General features: G+C 54.2%; 1 protein-coding gene across 4 annotated transcripts in view; it reads left to right on the top strand.

Moving 5' to 3' along the window:
* ankzf1 (ankyrin repeat and zinc finger peptidyl tRNA hydrolase 1) overlaps positions 1-17,518 on the top strand; it is a 93,861-nt gene that overhangs the window by 30,473 nt on the left and 45,870 nt on the right. For all 4 annotated transcript variants that reach the window (XM_085986994.1, XM_085986993.1, XM_085986995.1 and 1 more), the window contains 2 exons: positions 8,841-8,994; positions 14,792-15,014. In XM_085986994.1, the coding sequence (XP_085843120.1) occupies positions 8,841-8,994; positions 14,792-15,014 (377 nt within the window). The remainder of the gene's footprint in view (positions 1-8,840; positions 8,995-14,791; positions 15,015-17,518) is intronic.

Genomic DNA, 17,518 nt, shown 5'->3' with positions numbered 1-17,518 from the left:
TTGATGGGACAGTGTAGAGGGAGCTTTACTCTGTATCTAACCCGTGCTGTACCTGCCCTGGGAGTGTTTGATGGGACAGTGTAGAGGGAGCTTTACTCTGTATCTAACCCGTGCTGTACCTGCCCTGGGAGTGTTTGATGGGACAGTGTAGAGGGAGCTTTACTCTGTATCTAACCTGTGCTGTACCTGCCCTGGGAGTGTTTGATGGGACAGTGTAGAGGGAGCTTTACTCTGTATCTAACCCGTGCTGTACCTGCCCTGGGAGTGTTTGATGGGACAGTGTAGAGGGAGCTTTACTCTCTATCTAACCCCGTGCTGTACCTGCCCTGGGAGTGTTTGATGGGACAGTGTAGAGGGAGCTTTACTCTGTATCTAACCCGTGCTGTACCTGCCCTGGGAGTGTTTGATGGGACAGTGTAGAGGGAGCTTTACTCTGTATCTAACCCATGCTGTACCTGCCCCGGGAGTGTTTGATGGGACAGTGCAGAGGGAGTTTACTCTGTATCTAAACCGTGCTGTACCTGCCCTGGGAGTGTTTGATGGGACAGTGTAGAGGGGGCTTTACTCTGTATCTATCCCGTGCTGTACCTGCCCTGGGAGTGTTTGATGGGACAGTGTAGAGGGAGTTTACTCTGTATCTAACCTGTGCTGTACCTGCCCTGGGAGTGTTTGATGGGACACTGTAGAGGGAGCTTTACTCTGTATCTAACCCGTGCTGTATCTGCCCTGGGAGTGTTTGATGGGACAGTGTAGAGGGAGTTTACTCTGTATCTAAACCGTGCTGTACTTGGCCTGGGAGTGTTTGATGGGTCAGTGTAGGGACAGTGTTTGATGGGTCAGTGTAGGGGGAGTGTTTGATGGGTCAGTGTAGGGGGAGTGTTTGATGGGTCAGTGTAGGGGGAGTGTTTGATGGGTCAGTGTAGGGGGAGTGTTTGATGGGTCAGTGTAGGGACAGTGTTTGATGGGTCAGTGTAGGGGGAGTGTTTGATGGGTCAGTGTAGGGGGAGTGTTTGATGGGTCAGTGTAGGGGGAGTGTTTGATGGGTCAGTGTAGGGGGATGTAGTGTATGTACCTTGAAGAAGGCACGATATTCTGCAGCCCCTGTATACTGCAGTACCAGTAGTGACCACCCCTGTATATAAGCCTGTGTAGTAACTTTGTATAGTAGTTCCAGTTTTGTCTCCATTCAGTAAACACCTGTTATAACCAACTTCTGCAGTCCGTGTCTCAATTACACATGGACATTACATTGGCGACGAACAGATCCGAACTTCACTACAGTTCTGCACCAGCTCACGGGGATCCATCCCTGAAGCGAAGTTATTAGAGGTCGAAGCCAGAAAGAAGAAATCCAAAAAGAAAATAAATAAATAAACAGAAGAAACGGGCGTCGACCGTGGGCAACCGCCCTCTGATGCATCGAATTCGAAGATTTGCAGGAGAGGCTGTCGAGTGCTGGAGTTGGTTATCCAGTCTATGGTGTTCCAGCTAATCGGGCTGGTGGCAGGTAGTACACTGATCCTTCCTGGGCTGCGGCGGGCTAGAGCTCGATCGGGTGGCTTTTCAACGGGGCCGAGCAGCGTTGTCGGGAAGAGGAGAGTGGAGCACACAGGGCGCGGCCGGTGCTACGAAGCCGGGCAGCGTACAGACCCGAGAAGAGGGAGGGAAGTGTCCCATAGGGTCTGCTCTGATGACGGGAACAGTAATTAAAATAAAAGAAATTAGAAGTGCAGAAAGCCGCGAGGAGCTGCAGTTTGCCACGGGGACCGCGGAGAGCGGCGTTGGCAGCAGCGCGGGGGGAAGCGCGCGAAGACCATAGGGCGTCACCATCAAGGCATAAAACGCCAGCAACAGCGCTGGCAGCAGCGGAAAAGGCAGAAAGCGCGGGAGGCGCCATCTTAATCCCGCGGGGAAGAAGGCAAAGCGCGGGAGGCGCCATTTTGTTCAATCAGGGAAGAAGGCAAAGCGCGGGAGGCGCCATCTTAGATCTCCAAGATGCCGAAGACTGGCAATATCACTGCCTTCGATAATGCAATAGAAGATTGGACCACGTATGTGGAAAGAGTCGAAGTATATTGCAAGGCAAACGAAGTAGCCGATGAGAAAAAGGCATCGGTACTACTAAACTTAATGGGCGCAAGAACGTACGGCCTATTGCGGAACCTGATCACTCCAGTCAAACCGATGGCGAAGAGTTTTAACGAAATTGTTGATATCCTACAGGAACACCTAAATCTTACACCGCTGCTGATAGCAGAAAGATTTAAATTCCACGAGAGAAATCAGCATAAAGATGAGAGCAATGCTGATTACCTTACGGAACTACGCAAGCTATCAAAGCACTGCCAGTTCAGAGCAGGACTGGCAGATACCCTACGGGACAAATTTGTCTGTGGACTCCTGAGTGAAGGAACCCAGAAGAGGTTACTCTCAGAGAAAGAGCTGACGCTAGATAAGGCTTTCAGCGTGGCAGTATCGTACGAAGCAGCAGCAAGGGGAGCTGCGGAAATACAGCAAAAGCCACAGGAATATGGCACCCATGAAATGACACGGGGATTTGAAAAATGTTATCGCTGCGGCAGAACAACCCATGACCAGAAGGACTGCTGGTCCAAGGACAAAACATGCAGGCAATGCGGAAAGATGGGACACATTGCACGAGTTTGCAGGTCTGGGAAGAAGACTAACGACAACAAAAGGACTACTAAGGAACAGTACAGGAAGGTACAAAAGATGACGGACAGTAGTTCCGAAGACCAGAAGAGCGATAGTGAATCCGGGAACAAGAGACTAAGCTGTCTCAAACTACACAACGTAATCGCAAAAGAGGATCACCGAACCATTTGGGTCACCCTCACGATAGCAGGGTCCCAAGTCAAAATGGAATTGGATACAGGATCAGCCCTGACCGTCATGAATCAACGAGACTACGAGTGGCTATTCTCACACATACCCTTGAAAGACACATCCATTGCCTTGAAGACATATACGGGGCAGAAAGTATACCGCAGAGGGAAAATAAGGGTGCCTGTCGAATACAATGGCAAGGAAATACAGAAATTGTATCTGTACATACTGCAAGATGGTGGACCACCGTTATTGGGACGTGAATGGATCAGAAAGATAAGTTTAGACTGGCACTCCATTCAGACACTGACTGTGGCTGGTAAAAAGGATGACGACGTCACACCTGGACGATTGTCAAAAATCTTAGCTAACGCTAAAGAGGTATTTCAACAAGGACTGGGAACTCTTAAAGGCGTAACCGCCTCGATAAAAATAGAAGAGAATGCAATTCCCAAGTTTTTCAAAGCAAGACCGGTACCGTATGCAATTCGCCCAGCCGTCGAGGCAGAGCTGGAGAATGCAGGCGTGTTATCTAAGGTAGACTGGAGCGAGTGGGCGACACCCATCGTTCCTGTCATGAAGAAAACGTTAAACAATAAGTCTGAGGAGCCAAGGAAGGTTCGCATCTGTGGGGACTTCAAGGTGACGGTGAACCCAGTCCTTCACACAGTGCAGTATCCTCTCCCGAGGATAGAAGATATTTTCGCCTCACCATCTGGAGGGAAACGTTTTACAAAAATTGACCTAGCGCAAGCATATTTGCAGATGGAGGTTGAAGAATCCTCTAGGAAATATCTCACGATAAACACTCACAAAGGTCTTTACCAGTATAATCGACTGGTATTCGGAGTAGCATCAGCTCCGGCTATATGGCAAAGAGCGATGGAACAAGTCCTGCAAGGGATTCCGGGGACTCAGTGTTACTTGGACGACATCCTAGTGACAGGTGAAGATGACAGTGAACACCTTGCCAACCTAGAGCAGGTGCTCACTAGACGAACAGAACATGGGCTACGAGCCAATCGCCCCAAGTGCGAGTTTTTTAAGAAACAAATATCGTATTGTGGCCACGTGATTGATGAAGAGGGGTTACATAAGTCCCCTGACAAAATTGAAGCAGTAGTTAAGGCCCCAGCGCCTGAAAATGTGTCGCAACTGAGGTCATTCCTCGGATTGGTGAATTACTATCATAAGTTTTTGCCGAATTTGTCCACAATTCTGCACCCACTGAACGCCCTGCTACATAGATACATAGATACATAGAGATAGGAACAGGAGTAGGCCATTCGGCCCTTCGAGCCTGCTCCGCCATTCAATGAGATCATGGCTGATCTTACCAGTTCAGTACCCCGTCCCCGCCTTTTCTCCGTAACCCTTAATCCCCTTAGCCTTCAAAAATATATCCAATTCTCTCTTGAAAATATTTATTGAATTAGCCTTCACAGCCCTCTGTGGCAGGGAATTCCACAGGCTCACCACTCTTTGAGTGAAGAAATTCTTCCTCATCTCTGTTTTAAATGATTTGCCCGCTATTTTTAGACTGTGGCCCCTGGTTCTGTGCTCCCCGGCCATTGGAAACATTCTCTCTGAATTCAGCCTGTCCAGGCCTGCCATAATTTTATATGTTTCGATGAGATCCCCTCTCAATCTTCTAAACTCCAGTGAGTACAAGCCCAAACTATTTAATCTCTCTTCATAGGTCATTCCCGCCATTCCAGGTATCAGCCTGGTGAATCGCCGTTGCACTCTTTCCATGGCAAGAACATCCTTCCGCAGATGGGGCGACCAAAACTGTACACAATACTCCAGATGCGGTCTCACCAGCACCTTGTACAGCTGTAGTAAGGTATCCCTATTCCTATACTCGAACCCCCTTGATATGAAGGCCAACATACCATTTGCCTTCTTAATCGCCTGTTGCACCTGCATGCTCTCCTTCAGTGACTGGTGCACAAGAACACCCAGGTCCCTCTGCACTTCCCCATCTCCCAATCTATTGCCATTTAGATAATAATCTACCCTCCTGTTTTTACCCCCAAAGTGGATAACCTCGCATTTATGCTACAAACTGGAGTAGCATGGAAATGGAGCGATGAATGTAAGCGGGCCTTTCAGAAGTGTAAAGGCCTGATCACTTCAAGAGAAGTATTGGCTCACTACAACCCATTACTACCGATAAGACTGGCGTGTGATGCGTCTCCCTACGGTGTTGGAGCAGTACTGTCACATAAATCCCTTGATGGTTCAGAGAGGCCGATAGCTTTTGCGTCACGCTCGTTAACTGCAGCCGAGCGTAACTACGCCCAGATTGACAGAGAGGCCCTCAGCCTGGTGTGGGGGGTGAAGAAGTTCAATCACTACCTGCACGGACAGAAATTTACTCTACTAACTGATCATCAACCTCTTGTCTCCATTTTCAACCCTAAGAAGGGCGTCCTGATAATGACAGCACAACGGCTACAGAGGTGGTCCCTTTTCCTAGGGGCACACCAATATGACATCGAGTACAAAGGAACTAAACAGCATGGGAATACTGATGGATTGCCGCGCCTACCGTTGCCGACGGTGGAAGAAGCACCTGCAGTGGATCCTGTGGAGATATTCCACTCGACCATAGTCGAATGTCTACCTGTGACGAATGCAAACATAGAAAAGGAAACACGAAATGACCCGACACTCTCCAGGGTCTATGATTTAACGGTGAAGGGATGGCCAGCACATGGCGAACCACTGTTGCCAGCATTCTCGCCGAGAAGAGAACAGCTGTCAGTGTGCAGAGGAACCTTGATGTGTGGATCCAGAGCAGTAATTCCACCCAAATTGAAGGATAGAGTGCTCAATGAGCTTCATGAGGGTCATCTGGGAGGGGTAAAAATGAAGAACTTAGCCAGAGCGTTTGTGTGGTGGCCGGGAATCGATAGAGAAATGGAAGAGATAACCAAGAGCTGTACAGGATGCCAGAAGGTCCAAAACGCCCCACCACAAGCCCCTCTACATCCATGGGAGTGGCCCTCATCCCCATGGCAAAGGGTGCACATTGATTTTGCTGGTCCATTTATGGACTCGATGTTTTTAATTGCGGTGGATGCACATTCAAAGTGGCCAGAGGTAATAAAAATGTCCTCAACCACCACAGAAAAAACTATCACAGTCTTACGAACCATATTCGCCAGAAATGGGCTGCCTGAACAGATTTGCTCCGACAATGGACCACAGTTTGTGTCTGAAGAGTTCCGGAGGTTCTTAAAGAACAATGGTGTTAAGCATTACACATCCGCCCCATATCATCCAGCCACCAATGGATTGGCTGAGAGGTTCGTTCAAACATTCAAGAAGGCTATCAAGGCAATGTGTAATGAAGACATACCCCTACAACACAAGGTGGATAACTTCTTGTTTGCCTACCGGAATGCGACACATGCGGTTACCAACCAAACTCCAGCCATGATGTTCTTCAATCGAAGACTAAGATGCCGCTTGGATTTGGTTAAGCCAAACATCAGAAGAGATGTGGAGAACAAGCAGTTTCAGAATATGAATGAAAGGCCAACCAGGAGTTTCAAGATAGGTCAACCAGTTTTGGCCCGGGACTACCGCACAGAGAAATGGCAGCCAGGAACGATCTGTACACGGCAAGGACCTCTAATGTATACCATGGACGTTGGAGAGAGCATTGTAAGACGCCATGCTGACCAGATTCTAGAGTCACTGGAAAACGTCAAATCTACACCACGATCCTATACACCTGGTGATGAAACCGAAGTACCAATTGCATCTACCTCAGAATCGGTGATATTGGAAGCAGACGAACCAAACAACGACGTTGATCCCGAATCAACTTTGCCAGAAGAACCTGATACCCCAAAGAGGCGTTATCCGGACAGAATCAGGAAGCCGCCTCAAAGACTGAATTTATAATTGATTAACTTCAGCTAATGTATATAGCAACTGTAATTGTAAATATGTTATTTAATTATTAATCGAATGTTATGTACTGTTTAGCTAAAAGGGGAGGAATTGTAGTGTATGTACCTTGAAGAAGGAACTATATTCTGCAGCCCCTGTATACTGCAGTACCAGTAGTGACCACCCCTGTATATAAGCCTGTGTAGTAACTTTGTATAGTAGTTCCAGTTTTGTCTCCATTCAGTAAACACCTGTTATAACCAACTTCTGCAGTCCGTGTCTCAATTACACACGGACATTACAGGGGAGTGTTTGATGGGTCAGTGTAGGGACAGTGTTTGATGGGTCAGTGTAGGGGGAGTGTTTGATGGGTCAGTGTAGGGACAGTGTTTGATGGGTCAGTGTAGGGACAGTGTTTGATGGGTCAGTGTAGGGACAGTGTTTGATGGGTCAGTGTAGGGACAGTGTTTGATGGGTCAGTGTAGGGACAGTGTTTGATGGGTCAGTGTAGGGACAGTGTTTGATGGGTCAGTGTAGGGGAGTGTTTGATGGGTCAGTGTAGGGACAGTGTTTGATGGGTCAGTGTAGGGGCAGTGTTTGATGGGTCAGTGTAGGGACAGTGTTTGATGGGTCAGTGTAGGGACAGTGTTTGATGGGTCAGTGTAGGGACAGTGTTTGATGGGTCAGTGTAGGGACAGTGTTTGATGGGTCAGTGTAGGGACAGTGTTTGATGGGTCAGTGTAGGGACAGTGTTTGATGGGTCAGTGTAGGGACAGTGTTTGATGGGTCAGTGTCGGGACAGTGTTTGATGGGTCAGTGTAGGGACAGTGTTTGATGGGTCAGTGTAGGGACAGTGTTTGATGGGTCAGTGTAGGGGCAGTGTTTGATGGGTCAGTGTAGGGACAGTGTTTGATGGGTCAGTGTAGGGACAGTGTTTGATGGGTCAGTGTAGGGACAGTGTTTGATGGGTCAGTGTAGGGACAGTGTTTGATGGGTCAGTGTAGGGGGAGTGTTTGATGGGTCAGTGTAGGGGGTGTTTGATGGGTCAGTGTAGGGGCAGTGTTTGATGGGTCAGTGTAGGGACAGTGTTTGATGGGTCAGTGTAGGGACAGTGTTTGATGGGTCAGTGTAGGGGGAGTGTTTGATGGGTCAGTGTAGGGGAGTGTTTGATGGGTCAGTGTAGGGACAGTGTTTGATGGGTCAGTGTAGGGACAGTGTTTGATGGGTCAGTGTAGGGACAGTGTTTGATGGGTCAGTGTCGGGGCAGTGTTTGATGGGTCAGTGTAGGGACAGTGTTTGATGGGTCAGTGTAGGGGAGTGTTTGATGGGTCAGTGTAGGGACAGTGTTTGATGGGTCAGTGTAGGGACAGTGTTTGATGGGTCAGTGTAGGGACAGTGTTTGATGGGTCAGTGTAGGGACAGTGTTTGATGGGTCAGTGTAGGGACAGTGTTTGATGGGTCAGTGTAGGGACAGTGTTTGATGGGTCAGTGTAGGGGGAGTGTTTGATGGGTCAGTGTAGGGGCAGTGTTTGATGGGTCAGTGTAGGGACAGTGTTTGATGGGTCAGTGTAGGGACAGTGTTTGATGGGTCAGTGTAGGGACAGTGTTTGATGGGTCAGTGTAGGGGGGAGTGTTTGATGGGTCAGTGTAGGGGAGTGTTTGATGGGTCAGTGTAGGGACAGTGTTTGATGGGTCAGTGTAGGGGGAGTGTTTAATGGGTCAGTGTAGGGGAGTGTTTGATGGGTCAGTGTAGGGGAGTGTTTGATGGGTCAGTGTAGGGGAGTGTTTGATGGGTCAGTGTAGGGACAGTGTTTGATGGGTCAGTGTAGGGGGAGTGTTTAATGGGTCAGTGTAGGGGAGTGTTTGATGGGTCAGTGTAGGGGAGTGTTTGATGGGTCAGTGTAGGGACAGTGTTTGATGGGTCAGTGTAGGGACAGTGTTTGATGGGTCAGTGTAGGGACAGTGTTTGATGGGTCAGTGTAGGGGAGTGTTTGATGGGTCAGTGTAGGGACAGTGTTTGATGGGTCAGTGTAGGGGTATACATTGCATTCTGTTTGATTACTTTGTGTGATTGTTCCTTCCCTCAGGAGTGAAGTTATCCACCACAAGACAATTCACCGCTACACCGTGCGCGCGAAACGTGGGGGCGCCCAGGGCGCACGGGATGGGCAGAATCGAAGCCGTGTGCCGAAGTCGGCCGGCGCCTCGCTCAGACGTTACAACGAAGCCGCTCTCGTCAAGGTCAGTGGTTTGTAACCTCCCTCGCCCCGATTGCCAATACACGCTCAGGATATTGATGGTACAGACACACTCGACCCAGATCGGCACAGGCCGCAATGGCTCATCCCCAGCCTGCCCTGGACTGGATCCTGCACTATAGAAAGACTGGCATTTCTCCAGCGCCTTTCACCACCTCCGGACATCCCAACTCGCTTTACAGCCAATGAAGTACTTTTGAAGTGTCGTCACTGTTGTAATTTAGGAAACGCAGCAGCCAATTTACGCACGGCACGATTCCACAAACAGCGATGTGAGAAATGACCCGTTAGTCTGTTTTTAGGTGTTGGTTGAGGGCTAAATATTGGCCAGGAGACCGGGGAGAATCCCCTGCTCTTTATCCAATCATAGCCGTGGGATCTTGGACATCCACCTATGAGGGTACATGTGGCTCAGTTTAACGTTGCATCTGAAAGACAGGCCCTCCGACAGTGCAGCACTCCCTCAGTACTGCCCCTCCGACAGTGCGGCTCTCCCTCAGTACTGCCCCTCCGACAGTGCGGCGCTCCCTCAGTACTGCCCCTCCATCAGTGCGGCGCTCCCTCAGTACTGCCCCTCCGACAGTGCGGCGCTCCCTCAGTACTACCCCTCCGACAGTGCGGCCCTCCATCAGTACTGACCCTCCGACAGTGCAGCGCTCCCTCAGTACTGCCCCTCCGACAGTGCAGCGCTCCCTCAGTACTGCCCCTCCGACAGTGCAGCGCTCCCTCTGTACTGCCCCTCCGACAGTGCAGCGCTCCCTCAGTACTGCCCCTCCGACAGTGCGGCACTCCCTCAGTACTGCCCCTCCGACAGTGCGGCCCTCCCTCAGTACTGCCCCTCCGACAGTGCAGCGCTCCCTCAGTACTGCCCCTCCGACAGTGCAGCACTCCCTCAGTACTGCCCCTCCATCAGTGCAGTGCTCCCTCAGTACTGCCCCTCCGACAGTGCGGCGCTCCCTCAGTACTGCCCCTCCGACAGTGCGGCGCTCCCTCAGTACTACCCCTCCGACAGTGCGGCCCTCCATCAGTACTGACCCTCCGACAGTGCAGCGCTCCCTCAGTACTGCCCCTCCGACAGTGCAGCGCTCCCTCAGTACTGCCCCTCCGACAGTGCAGCGCTCCCTCAGTACTGCCCCTCCGACAGTGCGGCACTCCCTCAGTACTGCCCCTCCGACAGTGCGGCCCTCCCTCAGTACTGCCCCTCCGACAGTGCGGCCCTCCCTCAGTACTGCCCCTCCGACAGTGCAGCGCTCCCTCAGTACTGCCCCTCCGACAGTGCAGCACTCCCTCAGTACTGCCCCTCCATCAGTGCAGTGCTCCCTCAGTACTGCCCCTCCGACAGTGCGGCGCTCCCTCAGTACTGCCCCTCCGACAGTGCGGCCCTCCCTCAGTACTGCCCCTCCGACAGTGCAGCACTCCCTCAGTACTGCCCCTCCGACAGTGCAGCACTCCCTCAGTACTGCCCCTCCATCAGTGCAATGCTCCCTCAGTACTGCCCCTCCGACAGTGCGGCACTCCCTCAGTACTGCCCCTCCGACAGTGCAATGCTCCCTCAGTACTGCCCCTCCGACAGTGCAGCACTCCCTCTGTACTGCCCCTCCGACAGTGCAGCGCTCCCTCAGTACTGCCCCTCCGACAGTGCGGCACTCCCTCAGTACTGCCCCTCCGACAGTGCGGCCCTCCCTCAGTACTGCCCCTCCGACAGTGCAGCGCTCCCTCAGTACTGCCCCTCCGACAGTGCAGCACTCCCTCAGTACTGCCCCTCCATCAGTGCAGTGCTCCCTCAGTACTGCCCCTCCGACAGTGCGGCACTCCCTCAGTACTGCCCCTCCGACAGTGCAATGCTCCCTCAGTACTGCCCCTCCGACAGTGCAGCACTCCCTCTGTACTGCCCCTCCGACAGTGCAGCGCTCCCTCAGTACTGCCCCTCCGACAGTGCGGCACTCCCTCAGTACTGCCCCTCCGACAGTGCGGCCCTCCCTCAGTACTGCCCCTCCGACAGTGCAGCGCTCCCTCAGTACTGCCCCTCCGACAGTGCAGCACTCCCTCAGTACTGCCCCTCCATCAGTGCAGTGCTCCCTCAGTACTGCCCCTCCGACAGTGCGGCGCTCCCTCAGTACTGCCCCTCCGACAGTGCGGCGCTCCCTCAGTACTGCCCCTCCGACAGTGCAGCACTCCCTCAGTACTGCCCCTCCGACAGTGCAGCACTCCCTCAGTACTGCCCCTCCATCAGTGCAATGCTCCCTCAGTACTGCCCCTCCGACAGTGCGGCACTCCCTCAGTACTGCCCCTCCGACAGTGCAATGCTCCCTCAGTACTGCCCCTCCGACAGTGCAGCGCTCCCTCAGTACTGCCCCTCCGACAGTGCGGCACTCCCTCAGTACTGCCCCTCCGACAGTGCGGCACTCCCTCAGTACTGCCCCTCCGACAGTGCGGCACTCCCTCAGTACTGCCCCTCCATCAGTGCGGCATTCCCTCAGTACTGCCCCTCCATCAGTGCGGCATTCCCTCAGTACTGCCCCTCCATCAGTGCGGCGCTCCCTCAGTACTGCCCCTCCGACAGTGCGGCACTCCCTCAGTACTGCCCCTCCGACAGTGCAGCGCTCCCTCAGTACTGCCCCTCCGACAGTGCGGCACTCCCTCAGTACTGCCCCTCCGACAGTGCGGCACTCCCTCAGTACTGCCCCTCCGACAGTGCGGCACTCCCTCAGTACTGCCCCTCCATCAGTGCGGCATTCCCTCAGTACTGCCCCTCCATCAGTGCGGCATTCCCTCAGTACTGCCCCTCCATCAGTGCGGCGCTCCCTCAGTACTGCCCCTCCGACAGTGCAGCACTCCCTCAGTACTGCCCCTCCTACAGTGCGGCGCTCCCTCAGTACTGCCCCTCCGACAGTGCAGCACTCCCTCAGTACTGCCCCTCCGACAGTGCGGCACTCCCTCAGTACTGCCCCTCCGACAGTGCAATGCTCCCTCAGTACTGCCCCTCCGACAGTGCGGCTCTCCCTCAGTACTGCCCCTCCATCAGTGCAGCACTTCCTCAGTACTGCCCCTCCGACAGTGCGGCGCTCCCTCAGTACTGCCCCTCCGACAGTGGGGCGCTCCCTCAGTACTGCCCCTCCGACAGTGCGGCACTCCCTCAGTACTGCCCCTCCGACAGTACGGCGCTCCCTCAGTACTGCCCCTCCGACAGTGCAATGCTCCCTCAGTACTGCCCCTCCGACAGTGCGGCACTCCCTCAGTACCGCCCCTCCGACAGTGCGGCACTCCCTCAGTACTGCCCCTCCGACAGTGCAATGCTCCCTCAGTACTGCCCCTCCGACAGTGCAATGCTCCCTCAGTACTGCCCCTCCGACAGTGCGGCACTCCCTCAGTACCGCCCCTCCGACAGTGCGGCACTCCCTCAGTACTGCCCCTCCGACAGTGCAGCGCTCCCTCAGTACTGCCCCTCCGACAGTGCGGCGCTCCCTCAGTACTGCCCCTCCGACAGTGCAATGCTCCCTCAGTACTGCCCCTCCATCAGTGCAATGCTCCCTCAGTGCTGCCCCTCCGACAGTGCGGCACTCCCTCAGTACTGCCCCTCCATCAGTGCAACGCTCCCTCAGTACTGCCCCTCCGACAGTGCGGCACTCCCTCAGTACTGCCCCTCCGACAGTGCAATGCTCCCTCAGTACTGCCCCTCCGACAGTGCGGCACTCCCTCAGTACTGCCCCTCCATCAGTGCAATGCTCCCTCAGTACTGCCCCTCCGACAGTGCGGCACTCCCTCAGTACTGCCCCTCCGACAGTGCGGCACTCCCTCAGTACTGCCCCTCCGACAGTGCGGCACTCCCTCAGTACTGCCCCTCCGACAGTGTGGCACTCCCTCAGTACTGCCCCTCCGACAGTGTGGCACTCCCTCAGTACTGCCCCTCCGACAGTGCGGCCCTCCCTCAGTACTGCCCCTCCGACAGTGCGGCACTCCCTCAGTACTGCCCCTCCGACAGTGCGGCACTCCCTCAGTACTGCCCCTCCGACAGTGTAGCACTCCCTCAGTACTGCCCCTCCGACAGTGTGGCACTCCCTCAGTACTGCCCCTCCGACAGTGCGGCACTCCCTCAGTACTGCCCCTCCGACAGTGTGGCACTCCCTCAGTACTGCCCCTCCGACAGTGCAGCGCTCCCTCAGTACTGCCCCTCCGACAGTGTGGCGCTCCCTCAGTACTGCCACTCCGACAGTGCGGCGCCCCCTCAGTACTGCCCCTCCGACAGTGCGGCGCTCCCTCAGTACTGCCCCTCCGACAGTGCTGTGCTCCCTCAGTACTGCCCCTCCGACACTGTAGCACTCCCTCAGTACTGCCCCTCCGACAGTGCGGCGCTCCCTCAGTACTGCCCCTCCGACAGTGCTGTGCTCCCTCAGTACTGCCCCTCCGACACTCTAGCACTCCCTCAGTACTGCCCCTCCGACAGTGCTGTGCTCCCTCAGTACTGCCCCTCCGACACTGTAGCACTCCCTCAGTACTGCCCCTCCGACAGTGTGGCACTCCCTCAGTACTACCCCTCCGACACTGTAGCACTCCCTCAGTACTGCCCCTCCGACAGTGCGGCGCTCCCTCAGTACTATCCCTCCGACACTGTAGCACTCCCTCAGTACTGCCCCTCCGACAGTGCTGTGCTCCCTCAGTACTGCCCCTCCGACACTGTAGCACTCCCTCAGTACTGCCCCTCCGACACTGTAGCACTCCCTCAGTACTGCCCCTCCGACACTGTAGCACTCCCTCAGTACTGCCCCTCCGACACTGTAGCACTCCCTCAGTACTGCACTGAGATTGTCAGCCTGGATTATTGGCTCAAGTCTCTGGAGCGGGGCTTGGATCCAAGGACTTCTGACTCAGTACCAAGTGTGCTACCCACTGACGCTATTTGCCCCCGAAACGTTTTGGTAGGAAGAATGAGGAGAGGCAATATAAACTAATTGGGACAATTTTAAAGGGGGTGCAGGAGCAGAGAGACCCGGAGGTGAATGTACACAAATCATTGAAGGTGGCAGGACAGGTGAGAAAGTGGTTAAAAAGCACACGGGATCCTGGGCTTTATTAATAGAGGAATAGAGAACAAAAGCCAGGAAGTTATTCTAAACATTTACAGAACACTGGTTCGGCCTGAACTGGAGAATTGTGTCCAATTCTGGGCACCACACTTTAGGAAGGATGTCGAGGCCTTGGAGAGGGTGCGGAGGAGATTTACTGGAATGGTTCCAGGGATGAGGGACTTCAGTTACGTGGAGAGACTGGAGAAGCTGGGGTCGTTCTCCTTGGAGCAGAGAAGGTTAAGAGGAGATTTAATAGAGGCGTTCAACAGCATGAGGGGTTTTGATCGAGTAAATCAGGAGAAACTGTTCCCAGTGGCAGGAGGGTCGGTAACCAGAGGACACAGAGTGAAGATAATCAGCAAAAGAACCAGAGGGTAGATGAGAATGTTTTTACGCAGCGAGTTGTTGTGATCTGGAACGCGCTGCCTGAAAGGGCGGTGGGAGCAGATTCAATAGTAACTTTCAAAAGGGAATTGGATAAATATTTGAAAAGGAGAAATTTCCAGGGCTCTGGGGAAAGAGCAGGGGGAGTGGGAGTAATTGGAGAGCTCGACCAACGAGCCGGCACAGGCTCGATGGGCCAAATGGCCTCCTTTGTGCTGTAAGATTCTATGATTCGTGTCCAGACATTGATTTTACCCAATTATTTTTATCATAAACCATTGTTTGTTTTCCCCATTTTGTGAGCCGGGCTGTGGGTGTTTGTGGTTGCAGGATGTTGAGGATTTGTTGGTGAGTTGGTCCGAGTCCCTGCGAGCAGCCAGTGCCATCTTCCTCCGAGCTCCCAGCTACAACAAGAGCATCTTCTTCAGCGGCAAAGAGCCAGCCCTGAACCGGAGCGACGTCCGACTGCGGAGCATTCCCTTCCTCACCAGGAGAGCCACGTTCAAAGAAGTGAAACGGGTCCATGCAACCCTGTCCACCATGGAGATCTACGGTGAGCCCCGTGTAACCGCGCACGGCCCGGGGAATCCTCTCCACCGCGGGGAGCCCTGTGTAACCGCGCACGGCCCGGGGAATCCACTCCACCACAGGGAGCCCCGTGTAACCGCGCACGGCCCAGGGAATCCTCTCCACCGCGGGTATCCAGTATAACTGTGCACGGCCCCGGGGCATCCTCTCCACTGCGGGGGGCCCCGGGACATCCTCTCCACCGCGGGGAGCCTGTGTAACCGCGCACGGCCCGGGGAATCCTCTCCACCGTGGGTACCAAGTGTAACCGCGCACAGCCCGGGAAATCCTCTCCACCACGGGGAGCCCCGTGTAACCGCGCACGGCCCGGGGAATCCTCCACTGCGGGTATCCAGTGTAACCGCGCACAGCCCGGGGAATCGCCTCCACTGCGGGGCGCCCCGTGTAACCGCGCACGGCCCGGAGAATCCTCTCCACCGCGGGGAGCCCCGTGTAACCGCGCACGGCCCGGGGAATCCCCTCCACCGCAGGTATCCAGTGTAACCGCGCACAGCCCGGGGAACCCTCTCCACCGCGGGGAGCCCCGTGTAACCGCGCACGGCCCGGGGAATCCTCTCCACCGCGGATATCCAGTGTAACCGTGCACGGCCCGGGGAATCCTCTCCATCACGGGGAGCCCCGTGTAACCGCGCACGGCCCAGGAAATCCTCTCCACCACGGGGAGCCCAGTGTAACCGTGCACGGCCCGGGGAATCCTCTCCACCGATGGGAGCCCCGTTTAACCGCACACGGCCCGGGGAATCCTCTCCACCACGGGGAGCCCCGTGTAACCGTGCACGGCCCACTGAATCCTCTCCACTGCGGGTATCCAGTGTAACCGCGCACAGCCCGGGGAATCCTCTCCACCGTGGGTATCAAGTGTAACCGCGCACAGCCAGGGAAATCCTCTCCACCACGGGGAGCCCCGTGTAACCGCGCACGGCCCGGGGAATCCTCCACTGCGGGTATCCAGTGTAACCGCACACAGCCCGGAGAATCGCCTCCACTGCGGGGCGCCCCGTGTAACAGCGCATGGCCCGGAGTATCCTCTCCACCGCGGGGAGCCCCGTGTAACCGCGCACGACCCGGGGAATCCCCTCCACCGCGGGTATCCAGTGTAACCGCGCACAGCCCGGGGAATCCTCTCCACCGCAGGACGGCCCGGGGAATCCTCTCCACTGCGGGTAGCCCCGTGTAACCGCGCACGGCCTGGGCAATCATAGAAACATAGAAGATAGAAGCAAGAGTAGGCCATTCGGCCCCTCGAGCGTGCTCCGCCATTCAGTGAGATCATGGCTGATCATCCAAATTCAGTACCCTGTCCCTGCCTTCTCTCCATATCCCTTGATCCCTTTAGCCTTAAGAAATATATCCAACTCCTTCTTGAATATATTTAATGAACTGGCTTCTACTGCCTTCTGTGGTAGAGAATTCCACAGGTTCACCACCCTCTGGGTGAAGAAATTCCTCCTTATCTCTGTCCTAAATGGCTTACCCCTTATCCTTAGACTGTGACCCCTGGTTCTGGACACCCTGGCCATCGGGAACATCCTGCATCTAGTCTGACTAGTCCGGTTAGAATTTTATAAGTTTCAATGAGATCCCCTCATTCTTCTGAACTCCAGCGAGTACAAGCCCAATCGACCCAATCTCTCCTCATACGTCATTCCTGCCATCCCAGGTATCAGCCTGGTGAATCTTCGCTGCACTCCTTCCATGGCAAGAACATCCTTCCTCAGATAAGGCGACCAAAACTGCACACAATACTCAAGGTGTGGTCTCACCAAGGCCCTGTACAACTGCAGCAAGACATCCTTGCTCCTGTACTCGAATCCTCTCGCTATGAAGGCCAACATACCATTTGCCTTCTTAACCGCCTGCTGCACCTGCATGCTTACTTTCAGCGACTGGTGCACAAGGATGCCCAGGTCTCGTTGCACTTCCCCTTCTCCCAATCTATTGCCATTCAGATAATAATCTGCCTTCCTGTTTTTGCCACCAAAGTGGATAACCTCGCATTTATCCATGTTATATTGCATCTGCCATGCTTCTGCCCAATCACCCAACCTGTCCAAATCATACTGGAGTTTCTCGGCATCCTCCTCACAGCACACACGCCCACCCAGCTTTGTGTTGTCTGCAAACTTGGAGATATTACATCTAGTTCCCTCGTCCAGATCATCATGAACATATATTGTGAATAGCTGGGGTCCAAGGACCGATCCCTGTAGTACCCCACTAGTCACTGCCTGCCACTCAGAAAAAGAGCCGTTTATTCCAACTCTTTGCTTTCTGTCTGCCAACCAGTTCTCTATCCAAGTCAATACCTTGCCCCCAATCCCATGTGCCTTAATTTTACACGCTAATCTCTTATGCGGGACCTTATCGAAAGCCTTTTGAAAGTCCAAATACACCACATCCACTGGTTCTTCCTTATCTATTTTACCATTTACATCCTCAAAAAATTCCAGTGGATTAGTCAAGCACGAT

This window comes from Somniosus microcephalus, chromosome 4, assembly GCF_052327205.1.
Source record: "Somniosus microcephalus isolate GS21.2 chromosome 4, FLI_Smic_1.0, whole genome shotgun sequence".
NCBI lineage: Eukaryota > Metazoa > Chordata > Chondrichthyes > Squaliformes > Somniosidae > Somniosus > Somniosus microcephalus.
This window is presented reverse-complemented; position numbering and strand designations above follow the sequence as displayed.